The sequence below is a fragment of the Phodopus roborovskii genome, unplaced genomic scaffold (genome assembly GCF_943737965.1).
Source record: "Phodopus roborovskii unplaced genomic scaffold, PHOROB, whole genome shotgun sequence".
In the NCBI taxonomy this organism is placed as follows: domain Eukaryota; kingdom Metazoa; phylum Chordata; class Mammalia; order Rodentia; family Cricetidae; genus Phodopus; species Phodopus roborovskii.
The window spans coordinates 4824644-4840877 of NW_026126625.1; the positions used below are offsets into that span (position 1 = coordinate 4824644).

Below are 16234 nucleotides of genomic sequence, written 5' to 3' on the forward strand. Positions count from 1 at the left end.
CACATCTTTTTCTGAGTGAGTCCTGGGAGCCACGTGGCAAAGCAGTACAGATAGAATCCAGCTTCAAGGATCCCAGCACAGTTTCAAGCCTGTAAAGACAGACAGACCACCCCATGTGCATCACAGTGCTAGCCCCATAGCCAGTGCACAGGCCTCAGGAAGACAGCTTTACAAGCTTGGGAAGGTCAGGGGATCATAGGTCACAAGGCCATACGGCATTGTTATGGTTTCATCTCTGTTGCTGAGATGCCACAGTCTGATCAAAAGCCGCTTGGGGAGGAAAAGGTTAATTTCAGCTTGTTCCAGGCCATAGGCCATCACTGGGGTCAGGACAAAAAAGGCTGAGAGGCAGGAACCCTGGAGAAATGTTGCTTCTGGCTCGCTGCCTGGCTCATTGTCTAGATCGCCCACAGGCATGCTCAGTCAGCTTTTTTATACACCCCAGGCTCACCTGTCCAGGCTGAGCTCTGCTACATTGATCCCAGACTGAGATGACCCCTCACAGACATGGCCACAGGCTAATCTGGGTGTTCCCTCAATTGAGACTTCTCCAGACAACTCTAGGCTGTGTCAAATTGACAGCTGAAGCAAACTGGGACAAACCACAAAAATCAGTAAATAAAAAAAAGAAGTGAGACAACAGTCTAATATGTCAAGAGTTCACATATTGGCCTCAGAAAGAGCTAGACCCAAATCCAAAAAACTGGAATTTAGAAGCTGTGCGACTTTGAACAAGTCTATTAACCTTTCTAGATCTTAGTTTGTCCAGCTCCTGCCTCACTTGGTGACATATGACTCAACAGGTACAAAGTAGGCACCAATGGCCAAATCCAACCCAATTCCTCCTTTGTTTCTGTAAATAAAGTTGTGTTGAAATACAGCCACGCCCACTGGATGCATGTTCCATGCTGATACAGAGGCCTGCAGTTTACAAAACCCACAAGACTCTGGCCTTTTATATGAAAAGTGTCTTCCCCGGGGGAGAGTATGTCTGGTACCAAGAATATGCAGTAATAGAGGCTGTCTTAGCCAGGGAGTAGCATTGAGACTGGAGGGGAAGCTGGCATTCAGAGCGGGCTTGGACAGGGGTAGTATTATGCCTTTACTTCCACCTATGAAGGTGAAGTTACATGAACCATGACCTTGGGCTTCCTCAGTTCCCAGTGTCACACTCCCATGTTGGCTTCCCAACAGGTACCCCATCCACACTCCCCGGGAAGGCTGCTATGGAGACAAGGATGAGTTCCCTGGAGTGAGAACCTACGGCATCAGAGACACCAATGAGACCTACGATGTGTACTGCTTCGCTGAGGAGATGGAGGGTGAGGCAACACCTCCCATCATGAAAAAGCCAGCTAGCTCCCTTCAAGATGTGTTTCCCTTCCTCATCGCCCCGCTCACATTTGGGATAGCTACACAAGGCCTCCTCTGGGCCAGGGCCCTTGGCTCAGGCCTCTCCTGCCATGAAGGGAGGTGGTCTCTTGCTGAAATACTCACTATCTACTTTGGAGGGGGTCTCAGTGGCCACAGGCACCTGCAAACCATCTAGTGGTCCCACCAAACCCCAAATTCCCAAGTCCTCTGGGACAGTCTCTCTTATCCAGAGCCTCAGCATCTCTGGCCAACCCAGCCCTGTCTTAAGGTCCATGGTGCCATCAGAGCCAGGCTTAGGACTGGGGTATAGCTCAGTGGCAGCCTGGGACTCCATTTCCCACTCAAGAGGGACACCCTGAGGAAACACGTTCCCCATCCACTCTCTCCACTTCCCTGACCCCATGTTGAAGTCCCACCTTGGGCCTTTTGATGGGCTGTTTGAGGGAGAAACCTAGGTCATGTCTCTCTTCTTTGAGTGCACTAACTTTGAACATAGCATTACCCTGCCATGTAGCTGACACCCCTCTCCCATCTGCACCATTCATCTCTTCACACACACACACACACACACACACACACGAAATCTCTGAGCATGCCTCCCACAGCTCCCAAGCTCCTCCAGCTAGGACAAAAGCTAGGGTGACACAGCCCAACTTTCTTACCGCCCATGCCCCCTTCTAGTTCTTATCTCAGGAGCCAAACCCTCTATTACATAACAAGCATTTGTGTCTCCATGTTTGACCAACCCAAGACAAATACAGCAGTTGGCCTGAACTGCCATTGAGCAAGGATACCTGAAACCAATGAGTGACCAGCTATACTCCTACCCCCACCCCATCCTCAAGCACAACCTTGGCAGGTTTTAGGAAATATCGTTTAAAAGCTAGTTTGGGTACCATTGGTCCTGGTTTGGAAGCCAGTACTCTAAGAGGTCAAAGGTGAGGCTTGCTTTTCTCAGCAGAATTTGAATTTGGCATGGTTTCCTAGGAATGAGAGTGCCTGTGTTAAAGGAAAGCTCCCCTAGTGGTGGGAAGATGAACAGCAACCACCTGGGCCACAGGTGCTTACCGATTTTACGCTTGCTTCACCCCTTGCTCGTTTGGCAGCTTTTCTATTTTAGGGAGGAGAAGGTCCTTGTTAGGAGATTGATGGCATCCTACCCAAAAGTTCAGAAAGGAATAGAGACTGGGGAGTGATAGACAAGCTATGAGATGCCAACGTGGAACCACAGAAAAAAGAATAAAACTCCGTGAAAACATGTGGACCTCTTGGGAACACAGGCAGAGTGGGATGGGAGTGAAACCCTCATCCTGTGTTGTGTGTCCTTCACAGGCGAGGTCTTTTATGCCACATCCCCGGAGAAGTTCACCTTCCAAGAGGCAGCCAATGAGTGCCGAAGGCTGGGGGCACGGCTGGCTACCACGGGCCAGCTCTACCTGGCCTGGCAGGGGGGGATGGACATGTGCAGCGCCGGCTGGCTGGCGGACCGCAGCGTGCGCTACCCCATCTCCAAGGCTCGGCCCAACTGCGGGGGCAACCTTCTGGGTGTAAGGACTGTCTATCTGCACGCCAACCAGACAGGCTATCCGGATCCCTCATCCCGCTATGATGCCATCTGCTACACAGGTGGGACTAGTGCTGAAGCTGGGGAGGGGAAGACTGCAACCAAAATCAGGTCCCAGTAAGATCTTGGGAAGGTACCATCATCATCTCCCTCCCGGTTGAAACAATGGAAGTCACAGCATATCCGGTCCCATTGCATCGGATCCACACAGAACAGTGTTTAAAGCATATGCTCCAGAGTCTCTGTTTCCTTGGGTTGGATTCCCAGTTCTTCCCCCTTGCTGCACAAGGCTGGAAAAGTCAGGACCCCAAACCCCTCTGATAGAGAGGAGGTGGGACCTGTCAGAGGGCACGAGCCCACTGGAAACTTCCTTTTTAATCTGGATGCAACTAAACAGTATTTCTGTAATAGTAAGAGAAATTTCTGTGACTTCATTTGGAAAAATTAGAACAAAATTTTAACACACCATAAGTTATAATTAACTCCTAACTCTTAGAGGAAAAAAATGAACAGCATAAATTAGGTGAATGTATTGCATACATTTTACAATCTGATGGGTGATAATTCAGTGACAGCTCATTTTGTATTTGACTTCTACAGTCCGATCTTACGTGAAGAGGGACACCCTCACTCCCAAAAACCTCTATTCACTCTTTGATAGTGTCACCACTCTGGAAGTATCACCCTCATAAGCATTGTCATTACTAATAACTACCTTATGTCTGCCAGCCCCTCATTTGTCCAGGACTCTGAGGCAGGCAGCTCTCCAACAATGCCTGCATGGATTGCACAACTCACCTCTGCAAGATGCAGAATATCCCTTATCACTGATTCACCTCGTCCCATTGGACACACAGGGGCCAAAGCAGCAGCTGGTGGGGTGGTGGCAATAGGAACTGATTTTATTTGATAAGCAGTGAGCTGGCCAATCAATATACCATGAGTATCCTACTGCTTCTACAAATCCAGCCAACCTCTGGCTTTAATAATTTAACTGCATCTATACTGAATATGTGCAGAATTTTTCTTGCCATTTTCCCCCTAAACAATACACTATAACAGCTATTAAAATAGCACTTACCCTGTATGGGGAGTTATAAGCAACCAAAATATGACATAGGAGTCCAGCAGTGGCACTTAGGTTATATAAGGGACTCTAGCATTCCAAGAGTTTGGCATCTGTGGGAGGTTCTGGAACCACCCTGAGGGTATGGAGGAGCCACAGAACCTAAGGCCTTTGTGATGAGCAGGGCCAGGTGCCTGGCTCCAGCCAAGAAGGAGGAAATGGGGCACATTCGGCTTCTGTCTCCTCGAAACAGCCCCAGGCTGAGCACTGAAGTTTATCTTTGCATCCTGTCCCAGGTGAAGACTTTGTAGACATCCCAGAAAACTTCTTCGGGGTGGGTGGCGAAGACGACATCACCATCCAGACAGTGACCTGGCCAGACCTGGAGCTGCCCCTGCCCCGAAATAACACGGAGGGAGAAGTCCGGGGCAATGAGATCCTCACCGCAAAGCCCATCTTCGACCTGTCCCCCACCATCTCAGAGCCCGAGGAGCCCCTCACCGTTTTCCCTGCTGTGAGGGCCACGACCTTCCCTGAGGCTGAGAGAAGAACTGAGGAAACCACCAGGCCCTGGGGCTTTCCGGAGGAAACCACAGCTGGGCTGGACTCTGCCACGGCCTTCACCAGTGAGGACCTGGTTGTTCGAGTGACCCTGGCACCAGGTGCAGCTGGAGCCCCTGGGCAGCCCCACTTGCCGGGGGGTAAGTACTCTCCTGAGGACAGGCCGGGCAGTTATGTCTACTCTTTGGCTACAAATCATTGACTCCAAATGAAATCAACTGTGCAAACCAAGCTGTGTAACAAGTAGATGGTTTAAAACATGGTTTAAAACAAAACAGAGCCACTTGAGAACCACTGCTCTGGGTGACTCCATGGCCTTGCCTGGCCTTGTCCTCACACTGGCATAAAAATCAACAAAGTATGCAGGGCTGTGGTGGTGCACGCCTTTAATTCCAGCACTCAAGAGGCAGAGGCAGGTGGATCTGTGAGTTTGAGGCCAGCCTGGTCTACTGAGTGAGTTCCAGGACAGCCTCCAAAGCTACAAAAACAAAAACAAAAAAACCACTGTCTTGAAAAACAAACAAAATCAAAGTTTAGTTAACATCTGAATGCAGATGCTCTGAGGTAGCCTGTGAACTAAGAATGCTTCCACATCCCTAAACAATTGAAGAAGGGAGAGTCAAAGGGAGAAACTTATTTTGTGATACATGAAAATCATGTAAGTTTCAAATTTCACTGCCCACAAATAAAGTATGATTAGATCAAAGCCACACCCATGTGTTTAAGACTGTGGCTAATTCAGGACAGTTGCAGCTGAGTTGAGCAATTGTAACAGAAATCACATGGTCCACAAAGCATCTTCTAGAGACCAGGTATGATGGCTCATATCTGTAATCACAGCACAGGTGACTGAGGCAGGGGAGTTGTGAATTCAAAGCCAGTCTGAAAACAGCAAGACTATCTCAGGAAGAAGAAAAGCCTGATATAGTTATCTAATTCTTTCTGGAAAACACTTGCAGCCCTTTGAGCTAAGCAGATGGTGTTCTCTATGCTCAGGAAATGTCTCCAGGGACAGGGACATCACTCAGCACAGAGCCCAGCTGATCCCCCGAATGAAAATATACAAATGGGAAGAACATTTTAGCATAGCATCCATAAAGGGTCTTGGTGTGTCCCTACCTGGGATAGACAGATGGACACTGCCATCTACCATGACACTCATGATATCACCAAGTAGAACTTCAGGTGGAATTGCCCAAATCCATTATGTCTAAGTGGAGGAGCTAAGCTTAGAACAGACCCCATGAGCATCAATCTTACCTGTTTCTTTCTCCCCTCTCCTCGTCACCCAGGAGTAGTATTCCACTATCGCCCAGGCTCCAGCAGATACTCTTTGACATTCGAGGAGGCACAGCAGGCCTGCATGCAAACCGGGGCTGTCATGGCCTCACCAGAGCAGCTGCAGGCTGCCTATGAGGCAGGCTATGAGCAGTGTGATGCCGGCTGGCTGCAGGACCAGACCGTCAGGTAAACCACAAGCCTACCATTCCTAGCCCCAACCAAGAAGCCCCCAGCACTTGGTGGGTTAATGAAGTCACTAGTGACTGCATAGTTCCCTAAATTCCACACATGCCCCTAAACCAAGGCATATTCTGGAAGTTGGTGACAGGAACTGTGCTATGCCAAGTTCTTAGTCATTTCCCTCCAAGAGACAAACAGAAGGAGCCCCTAGAGATCCTGTTCAAGCATCCCCATGCCCTGCAGCTTGACAGGGTGCACCCTGTGTAGGAGACTCTCTTCTGAAGACCACCAGATGCTCAAGAGTCGTGATACATAAACATGGTCCAAGATGTGTCTTTCCTACCCTCAGGATAGGCCCTAACCCCCTTCTCATCTTCTTTCACAGGTACCCCATTGTGAACCCACGGACCCCATGTGTGGGTGACAAGGACAGCAGCCCTGGAGTCAGGACCTATGGTGTGCGCCCGTCATCAGAAACCTATGATGTCTACTGCTACGTGGACAAGCTTGAGGGTACGGGCCATATTATCACATTCCTGTTTGCAAACCAACAGGGACTAAGGGAGAGTCATTAAAGAGGGATAGAATTGCCACCACCCACCCAGGCCTGCCCTCACACAACTTTCCAATTGGAAAGGAGGCCTGCCCCTCACTTCTTTCAATTCAAGTGCCTCCTCTCCATCAAAGGGTCATAGGATGACCCCCTAATGTTGGAGTGTGACAGTGGTCCTTCAGAAGTGAGTTCAGTGGCTGAATTGACCGATTTCTAATAAACAAATGTTAGACACATCCTCTGCTTTATAGAGTCCCAGTGCTCATGACCACATCAGAGGCTGTGAGAAGTTCTGTAGCCCCAAACTTCTTTAACTCTCTGTAACATGTGCAGCATTTCCCAAGTTTACTCAACCATGCACCTCCATGAATGCCACCAAATTGCTTTTCCACTGAACCCAATTTGAAAAATGACTGTATTCTAGAAAAGTTTCAGCATGGCCACTCAGCCTCTGTGAGCCTCAGTTTCCCCATCTGTAAAACATGGCTGCTTCATATCCACATTCGAGGTTTTTCTGAGTATTAATTGAGATACATAAAGAATACCTAGTACAAGCAAACGCTGGGTAGATGTGAGCCCCCTAAGCCAGACAGGGTCCTGGGCGATATGTGGCTGCTGAGATACCAGAGGAATGTGCATCAGGTCCGTAGTAGTCACTGAGCTCCATGAGGGATCTGAGGAATCGGGAAGCTAAGAATGCTTGGGGGGGTTTGGGTAGCCAGCTGAGCTATTAGTCAAGGGAAAGGCACCTACATGTGACTGGAGAACCTAGATAAGGAGGGGTAGAAGCCAGCTCCCCACAGACTGACTAGCTCAGCCCAGCTCAACTGTGACACTGCCTTCTTTAGCAAGGAATGTCCCAAGTCCCAGGAAAGTCTCACTTGGTACAAAGTAGAGCCCCCACCCACCCCACCCACCCCACTCACCCCTCCCCCCACCCACCCCTCACCCCCACCCCACCCCGTCTCTATTGCCCAGGATCCCGAGAGATCTAAGGGGTGTGGCTTTGGAATGTGACTGAGCGAAGCAGGGCCCTATAGGAGAGTGTGTGCCACATAGGTTGGTGAACAACCCCAGTGAGCAGGGTAGAGGTGCCAGGAGCTCTGCCCCAGGGCAGTGAGAACAGAACTCTGCTGATGACCCATGTGAACCGTCCCACTGCCATTGTCTCTGTCCCCAGGGGAAGTGTTCTTTGCCTCACGCCTGGAGCAGTTCACCTTCCAGGAAGCGCAGGCCTTCTGTGAAGACCAAAATGCCACCTTGGCCTCCACTGGCCAGCTCTACGCTGCCTGGAGCCATGGCCTGGACAAGTGCTATGCTGGCTGGCTGGCAGATGGCAGCCTCCGATACCCCATCGTCACCCCTCGGCCTGCCTGCGGTGGGGACAAACCGGGCGTGAGAACTGTCTACCTCTACCCCAACCAGACTGGCCTTCCAGACCCATTGTCCAGGCACCATGCCTTCTGCTTCCGAGGTACTGTAGTCTGGGAGGACTTCCTTATTGCTTTCTCTGTAAATAGTGACAAAATGGTCCCTACGTCAAAGGAAGTTGCATACAAATATTAATTGGGATAGTGTATGGGCAACACTCAATATATATTTATATATAAGGTTACATTTTGTTTTCATTTGTACATTTTTGTCAAATTCTCTTCCTGTGAATACTTCCATAATGAGTTTAATCAAATAATCCTGGTGTTTTTTGTCAAGCATCAGCCACCTACATGCTTAATTGATACATACTGTGTAGGTACTACCACTGTAGTATATCAGCCATCATTACCAGTTAGACAATTGAGAATGATACCCTGGGCTCTGATTGGTTGAATCCTTACAGCATCCCTATAGGGTAATGATGAACCACCAAAATGAAGATTGCAGGTTATCTGTTTTCAACATAACACATCAAAACTGAGTGTTCTTACAGTTTCTTGTAAATCCCGAATTATCTTAACATTTTAAGGTTTTGTTTTTACCATTCTTAACTGTGTGTATGGGGAGTGGGTATGTGCATGTGAGGGCAAGTGACCTTGGAAGCCAGAGGCATCAGTCAGAACTCCCTAGAGGTGGAGTTCAGACAGTTGTGGGCTGCCGTTGTGGGTACTGGGATCTGAATTCAGGTCCTCTGCAAAAGGATTACACATTCTCAACTACTGAGAAATCTCATCAGCCCTCCAGAATTGTTTTTAACTAAGAGGGAAAAAAAACTGATGGCCTCCAAGTTTCCCAGAGTTCTAGAGACACCTTTTAACTTTATTTTTCGTACTTTGAGAAAGGGATTCATATTTCCAAAATTGGCCTTGAACTCCTGATCCTCCTGTCTCAACTTCCTGTTGCCCCTGTCCCAGACTAGGTCTTTACAGTGGGCAGCAGAGGTAAAGCCAGTAAACCCTCCCTGTAAATTTCTAACCATAACTTCCAACACCCACCCCAGAACTTCAGGGGACTTAAAGGCCTTTTTTGTTTGTTTGTTTTAAGACAGGATCTCATTATGTAGCATTGGCTGGCCTGGAACTTGCTATGTAGAACAGCCTGGCCTTGAATTCAAGGAGATCTGCCTGCCTCTGTCTCCCAAATGCTGAGATTAAAGGTATGAGCCACCACCCAGATTTTAAACCTCTTATGACCCTGTAGAGAAGTTCTAGTTCCTTCCTGACTTCCTCCAGTTTGGGGACATCCCCCAAATCAGAAGTTACCCCTTATCAGTGAATCCTGCCATCACCCTGCTCTTTGCAAACACTATGACAACTGTGTGGAATTTAAAGATGAATTTCAGGACCTGGCACACTCAGGTTATCACTCTAACACTGTCACATTAGATCTTGAACAGAAAGACTAGTCCTGGTACTTCTAAGCCATTGACCCTGACTGAGTCACTTTAAACCCCGCTGGTTAGGTGAATCTCATCTTTATTAAGGTGAAATGTGTTTATAAGCATAAGGGCTCTATTTGTGTCCTGCATATACGAAGACTGTGGAGAGAGACCTCCCACACCACTCTGTCCTAAGCTGCTAGGGATAGAGGATACACGGTGACATTATACAATGGATACAAATGGCAAACAGCTGTCTTGCTGACTTAGAGGTTGGGTATGGTCAGCAAGGCTTTGTACTGGCCAGGTGTACCTCAGGGTTCCCTTGCTTCTCTGTGTCAAAGGCAGGACCTCACCTCCCATATCTTCTTCAGGTGTGTCCGTGGTACCCTCTCCGGGAAGAGAAGATGGTAGCATGCCCACATCACCCTCTGACATAGAGGCCTGGATCGTCACTCAGATGGGGCCTGGTGTGGATGCTGTCCCATTGGAGTCAGAGACAACAGTGGAGCCAGACTTCACCACTGAAGCAGAAAAACAGACTGAATGGGAACCAGCCTATACCCCAGTGGGTACATCCCCACTACCAGGTGGGTATAGCTAGGCTCTGGAGCATGCCATGCATACCAAACCCACACAAATGCCTGCTATGGAATGCCCAGATGAGGGTGGGTGTCTGGTGGGCGCCCTTGAATTCACTATATAGCCCAGGCAGGTCTTGCCCTTAGAATCTTCCTGCTCCTAAGTAGCCTGGATTACAGGTCTGCACTACCAAACCCAGAAATACGTTGTGTTTAAAATATCAACAAATACAAGGCAGAGAGGGAAATGTAACCATATTTTAAACGGTGAGGTTGTTTTGGTTTTCTTCTCTACTTTTCAGATCCTCTTTAATAATAGACACCTCAGCTTGAAAAATGAAGGCATCTTTATAAATAGTACCACCTGACCTGGAGATGGGTTCTCCCACTCCAACAACACCAGCGTCACTGGGAGGGTTTGGGAAAACAGTCCCTAAGCTTGGACACCCGACTCCTCTATTAGCAGAGCTAATAGATGACCAAGATCCCAGGAGACACTGAGGATGGTAGCCCAGGGACCACACTCTGAAAATCATGAGTTAGATATGAGATAATATAGAAGCTCTTGAAGAAGGAGCTTGGTTTTCTTCATGGTGGCTCCCATGTCCAGTGGGTAATGTAGATGGTGGCCTTTGGAGTCCCACAAAGCACAGTTTATACAGCCTGTGATCCTGAGAGTGTAGAAGGAGCTTCCCAGTCCACTCTCCTCCTTTTATCCACCCACCTACCCTTCCTTTTTTCTTCCTTCCTCCCTCCTTCTCCTGTCTCATTTTCCTTTATTCCTCTCTCACCTTTCTGCCTCCTTTGCCAGAAAAAACAGATCCCTTAGCAGTCGCCTGATACTTGCCTGCACTCTTGAAAAATGTTTTCTGTGGTAGGGAGGGAGTTTGGATCCATGCATGACTTTGAAATGGAGCAGAGTTCACCTTTCCACACTTCACCTTTACTGCCTTCTTTCCTCCAGGGATCCCGCCCACGTGGCTCCCCACCATTCCAGCGGCAGAGGACCACACTGAAACCCCCTCTGCCACTGAAGAGCCCTCTGCCTCAGAAGTGCCTTTCGCCTCAGAGAAGCCTTATACAACATCACTTGCATCACCAAGTGGGACAGAGCTGCCAGGCTCTGAGGAGGCATCAGGACCACATGACCTCAGTGGTGACTTCACAGGCAGCGGAGAAACTTCAGGAGGCCTTGAATCCAGTGGGCAGCCATCAGGGGGCAGTGAGAGTGGACTTCCCTCTGGTGACCTTGATTCCAGTGGCCTCCATCCCACAGTGAGCTCAGGCCTGCCTGTAGAAAGTGGACTGGCCTCAGGAGATGGAGAAGGAGTGGAGTGGTCCCACACTCCCACAGTTGGCAGGCTGCCCTCTGGAGGTGAAGGCCTAGAAGGCTCTGCCTCTGGAACAGGAGAACTTAGCGGGCTGCCTTCTGGGAGGGAAACAATAGGAACCTCTGCTTCTGGAGCAGAAGATATCAGCGGACTCCCTTCTGGAAGAGACAGTCTAGAAACTTCTACCTCTGGTGTAGAGGATATCAGTGGGATTCCTACTGAAACAGGAGGTCTAGAGACATCTGCCTCTGGAGTAGAGGACCTCAGTGGACTTCCTTCTGGACAAGAAGGTCCAGAAACATCTACCTCTGGAATAGAGGACATCAGTGTACTTCCTACTGGAGGAGAAACTCTAGAAACTTCTGCTTCTGGAGTGGGAGACCTGAGTGGACTTCCTTCAGGAGGAGAAAGTCTAGAAACATCTGCTTCTGGTATGGAGGATGTCACCCAGCTTCCTACTGAAAGAGAGGGTCTAGAGACTTCTGCCTCTGGAGTAGAGGATGTTAGTGGGCTTCTTTCTGGAACAGGAGGTCTAGAAACTTCTGCCTCTGGAGTAGAGGACGTTAGTGGGCTTCTTTCTGGAACAGGAGGTCTAGAAACTTCTGCCTCTGGAGTAGAGGATGTCAGTGTGCTCCCTACTGAAGCAGGAGGTCTAGAAACTTCTGCCTCTGGAGTAGAGGATGTCAGTGTGCTTCCTACTGGAAGAGAAAGTATAGAAACTTCTGCCTCTGGAGTAGAGGATATTAGTGGGCTCCCTACTGAAGCAGGAGGTCTAGAAACTTCTGCCTCTGGAGTAGAGGACATTAGTGGCCTTCCTTCTGGAACAGAAGGTCTAGAAACTTCCTCTTCTGGAGTAGAGGATGTTAGTGGGCTTCCTTCTGGAACAGGAGGTTTAGAAACTTCCACCTCTGGAGTAGAGGACATTAGTGGCCTTCCTTCTGGAACAGGAGGTCTAGAAACTTCTGCCTCTGGAGTAGAGGATGTCAGTGTGCTCCCTACTGAAGCAGGGGGTCTAGAAACTTTTGCCTCTGGAGGCTATGTCAGTGGGATTCCTTCTAGTGGAGATGCTACAGAAACTTCTGCTTCTGGAGTAGAGGGTGTGAGTGGCCTTCCTTCTGGAGGTGACGGTCTAGAAACTTCTGCCTCTGGAATGGAGGATCTTGGTTTTTCTACCAGGGATGATCTGGAGAGTTCTGCTTCAGGAATAGGTGTTACTGGGCCTCCTGCTGGAAGAGAGGATCTAGAGACCTCTGTTTCTGGGGCAGGTGATGACCTCAGTGGACTTCCTTCTGGAAAAGAAGGCCTAGAGACCTCAGCATCTGGAGCTGAGGACCTTGGTGGGTTGCCTTCTGGAAAAGAAGATTTGGTAGGTTCTGCCTCTGGAGCCTCAGACATTGGCAAGCTACCTACTGGAATGCTAGGAAGTGGTCAAACTCCAGAAGCAAGTGGCCTACCTTCTGGATTTAGTGGTGAGTATTCTGGAATGGACATTGGCAGTGGCCCATCCTCTGGCCTGCCTGACTTTAGTGGACTTCCATCTGGGCTCCCCACTGTCTCCCTAGTGGACAGTACCTTAGTGGAAGTGGTCACAGCCACCACTGTCAGTGAACAGGAAGGAAGAGGAACCATCGGCATCAGTGGTGCAGGAGAAGTGTCAGGGCTACCCCTCAGTGAATTGGACAATAGTGGGGACATTAGTGGTGTCCCTTCAGGGACTGAACTCAGTGGCCAGGCATCCGGGTCACCTGATGTCAGTGGAGAAACCTCTGGATTTTTTGATGCTAGTGGACAGTCGATTGGGTCTTCTGATGTCAGTCAGGGAACATTTGGGATTCCTGACACCAGCGGGACAGCTGAAGCCACTGAGCTTAGTGGACTGTCCTCTGGACAACCAGGTGTCAGTGGAGAAGGGTCTGGAGCTCTCTTTGGCAGTGGAGAAACCTCTGGGCTTCCAGATCTCAATGGGCAGCCCTCGGGGTTGCCAGTGTTCAGTGGAACAACACCCATAACCCCTGACCTGGTTTCTGGCAGCGTGAGTGGCAGTGGGGACTCTTCTGGCATTACATTTGTGGACAGCCGTTTTGTAGAAGTGACCCCTACCACTTTTAAAGAAGAAGAAGGCTTAGGATCAGTGGAACTCAGCGGACTCCCTTCGGGGGAGATGGACCTGTCTGGCACATCTGGGACTGTGGACATCAGTGGCCAATCTTTTGGAGCAATTGATTCCAGCGGATTCACATCCCCAGCTCCGGAACTCAGTGGCCTCCCAAGTGGAGTAGCTGAAGTCAGTGGAGAATTCTCTGGAGTTGAGCCTGGGAGCAGCTTGCCCTCAGGAGCACATGACGGCAGTGGACTTGCCTCGGGTTTTCCTACTGTGTCTCTTGTAGACAGGACTTTGGTGGAATCTGTAACCCAGGCTTCAACTGCTCAAGAAGCTGGAGAAGGGCCTTCGGGCATTTTGGAACTCAGTGGTACCCATTCTGGAACACCAGACATGTCCGGGGACCTTTCCGGGTCTTTGGAGCTAAGCACACTGCAGTCTGGGCTGGAACCCAGCACAGAGCTACCGAGCTCTCCATACTTTAGTGGGGACTTTTCCAGCAGCACTGATCTAAGTGGAGAATCCGTAGTTGCAACAGCTGGTAGTGGGGAAACCTCGGGGCTTCCAGAAGTCACTTTAATCACTTCAGAATTAGTGGAGGCTGTGACTGAACCAACCGTCTCCCAGGAACTTGGCCAAGGGCCTTCTGTGACATATACTCCTGGGCTCGTTGAGGCCAGTGGGGAAGCCTCGGCATCAGAGGACCTTGGTGGAGCTGTGACAAACTTCCCTGGGTCTGGAGTAGAAGCATCTGTCTCAGAAGCCAGCAGTGAGTCATCGGCTTACCCTGAGGCTGCAGTAGGAGTGTCTGCTGCCCCTGAGGCCAGCAGTAAACAGTCTGTGTTCCCAGATCTTCACAAAATCACCTCTGCCTTCCATGAAGCAGATATGGAGACGACAACCTCAGGCATGGAGGTGGGCGGCACCTCTTGGACCTTTCAGGAAAGCACGAAGGAGGGGTCTGCTGCTCTGGAAGTGAGTGGAGAATCTACCACTGCCTCCAGTATAGACACTGACATGTCAGGCATGCCTTCTGCCACTCCCATGACTTCTGGAGACAGGACTGAAGTCAGTGGAGATTGGTCTGTTCACACCTCAGAGCTGAATGTTGCCATCAGCACCACACTCCCAGAGTCCGAGGGGGCCCAACCTACCCAGAGCCCTACAGAGACACATCAAGAAATCAAATCCCCAATGTCCTCATACTCAGGAGAGGAGACCCAAACAGCAGAAACAACCATATCCCTGACAGACACCCCCTTGTCTCCAGAAGGCTCAGGAGAAGCAGAGTCAACTGCTGCAGGTATGTTCGGGGAGACAGGGTTCCCTTTAACTGTGTTTGGGGTGTGAGCAAGTCTAATATGCAAGGAGGTTTGGTAGGTTTAAAGTTCAAAGGTTAGCTGGGCAGTGTCAGAGAATGCGCTAAACCTCTCTGAGCCTTATCCATGAAGCTAGAACAGTATCAGAGAGGACTAAATAGGATATAGATGTGAACAAAGCAAGCCCCGAGCTTCATGCCGTGCCCACACCGTGAGCTTGTGAAGATGAGAGACTTACTTCCATTGGGGTTAGCTCATGTAAGCATCCATATTTGGGCTTCATTGTCTGTACTTGGCACAGGGAGAGTGTACCTATTTAGGGAGTGTTAGAAATCATGTGTGCATCCCTGTCCCCAAGTAAGTGTGAGGGGACAGAATATATCTGCTAGGGCATTTATGTCCAAATATGTGTTTTATTGGGGGGGACTAAACCCTGCATGGTTTGAGGGACTGTGAAGTCTCTTTGGCTCTGTTTTAGACTGTGTTCCCACCCAGCCCCAGTCCCTCAGGACTCCCTGTATTTTTGTAGTTACTTCACCTCCACCCACTCCCAGGCTCCAAGCTCCAGGAGCTCTAGACTTGGAGACACTTTGATCCTCCTGCAATATTGGGACAGTTTTCACAGTCAGAGAAAAAGCACCCCACATGTTAGAGACTAAAAAGTACAGGAAGGCAGGGTCACCAGGGTGAACTGATGTAAAACCCTCCTCAAGGACTTGGAGGACTTCATCCCCCAGCCACTAGGGCTCAGAGGTTGTTCTGGTCTCCAGGCAGCTGGGTTCTTGACACCACTCATCCTCTGGGTTCTGTATAGAGGAGCCCTGTGGCCCAGGGACCTACCTGGAAATATGCTTGTGGCACACTGGCCAACACTATGACATAGGGAAGCCCTCACTAGCTATGAGAATGCAGACAGGTACTAGACAGACTGACTCCTGTAGTCAGTCTCCAGAGGGGGACTCATGCAGAGGCTGACCACAGAGAGGTAGGTGGTGACAAGAATAGAAGGCATAATTGAAAAGACGATTAGGAGAAAAAGGCCAGGTTCAGCAAGGCACTTGGTTAGTAGTCTTCTGTCAAGCTATTGGTTGTCTCATAAGTAGAATACTTTTGAATTCTAAAGGCTGAGGGGATAGCTCAGTCAGTAATTAACTTGCCATACAATCATGAGGACTTGCGTTCAGATCCCTAGCATCCATGTAAAAGCCTTGGTATCCATCTAACCCCAGCCCTGACCAAGGGGGCTATCACAAGAGGGACCCTAGAGCTTGTTGGCCAACTAGTCATCTAGTCTAGCTAAACTGGTAAGTTCCAGAGTTGATAAGAGACCCTTTTTTAAAAAGTAATCTGGAGAGCAATAGAGAAAGACACTCCCCATCAGCCTCTGGCTTCCACCACTCACACATGCATGAGCATTTGCAGGCACACATATAACATTCCCACATGAACACATGCATCACACACACACACACACACACACACACACACACACACACACACACACACCCCGC

At 49.5% G+C, this 16234-nt stretch overlaps 2 protein-coding genes across 2 annotated transcripts in view; both read left to right on the forward strand.

Moving 5' to 3' along the window:
* Positions 1-16234, forward strand: part of Aen (apoptosis enhancing nuclease) — a 467932-nt gene that overhangs the window by 185314 nt on the left and 266384 nt on the right. The window lies entirely within an intron of this gene.
* Acan (aggrecan) overlaps positions 1-16234 on the forward strand; it is a 63355-nt gene that overhangs the window by 31099 nt on the left and 16022 nt on the right. Inside the window, exons 5-13 of the mRNA XM_051206599.1 lie at positions 1195-1322; positions 2707-3000; positions 4301-4705; positions 5858-6032; positions 6412-6539; positions 7760-8053; positions 9766-9981; positions 10937-11893; positions 11954-14707. Coding sequence (XP_051062556.1) covers positions 1195-1322; positions 2707-3000; positions 4301-4705; positions 5858-6032; positions 6412-6539; positions 7760-8053; positions 9766-9981; positions 10937-11893; positions 11954-14707 — 5351 coding nt within the window. The remainder of the gene's footprint in view (positions 1-1194; positions 1323-2706; positions 3001-4300; positions 4706-5857; positions 6033-6411; positions 6540-7759; positions 8054-9765; positions 9982-10936; positions 11894-11953; positions 14708-16234) is intronic.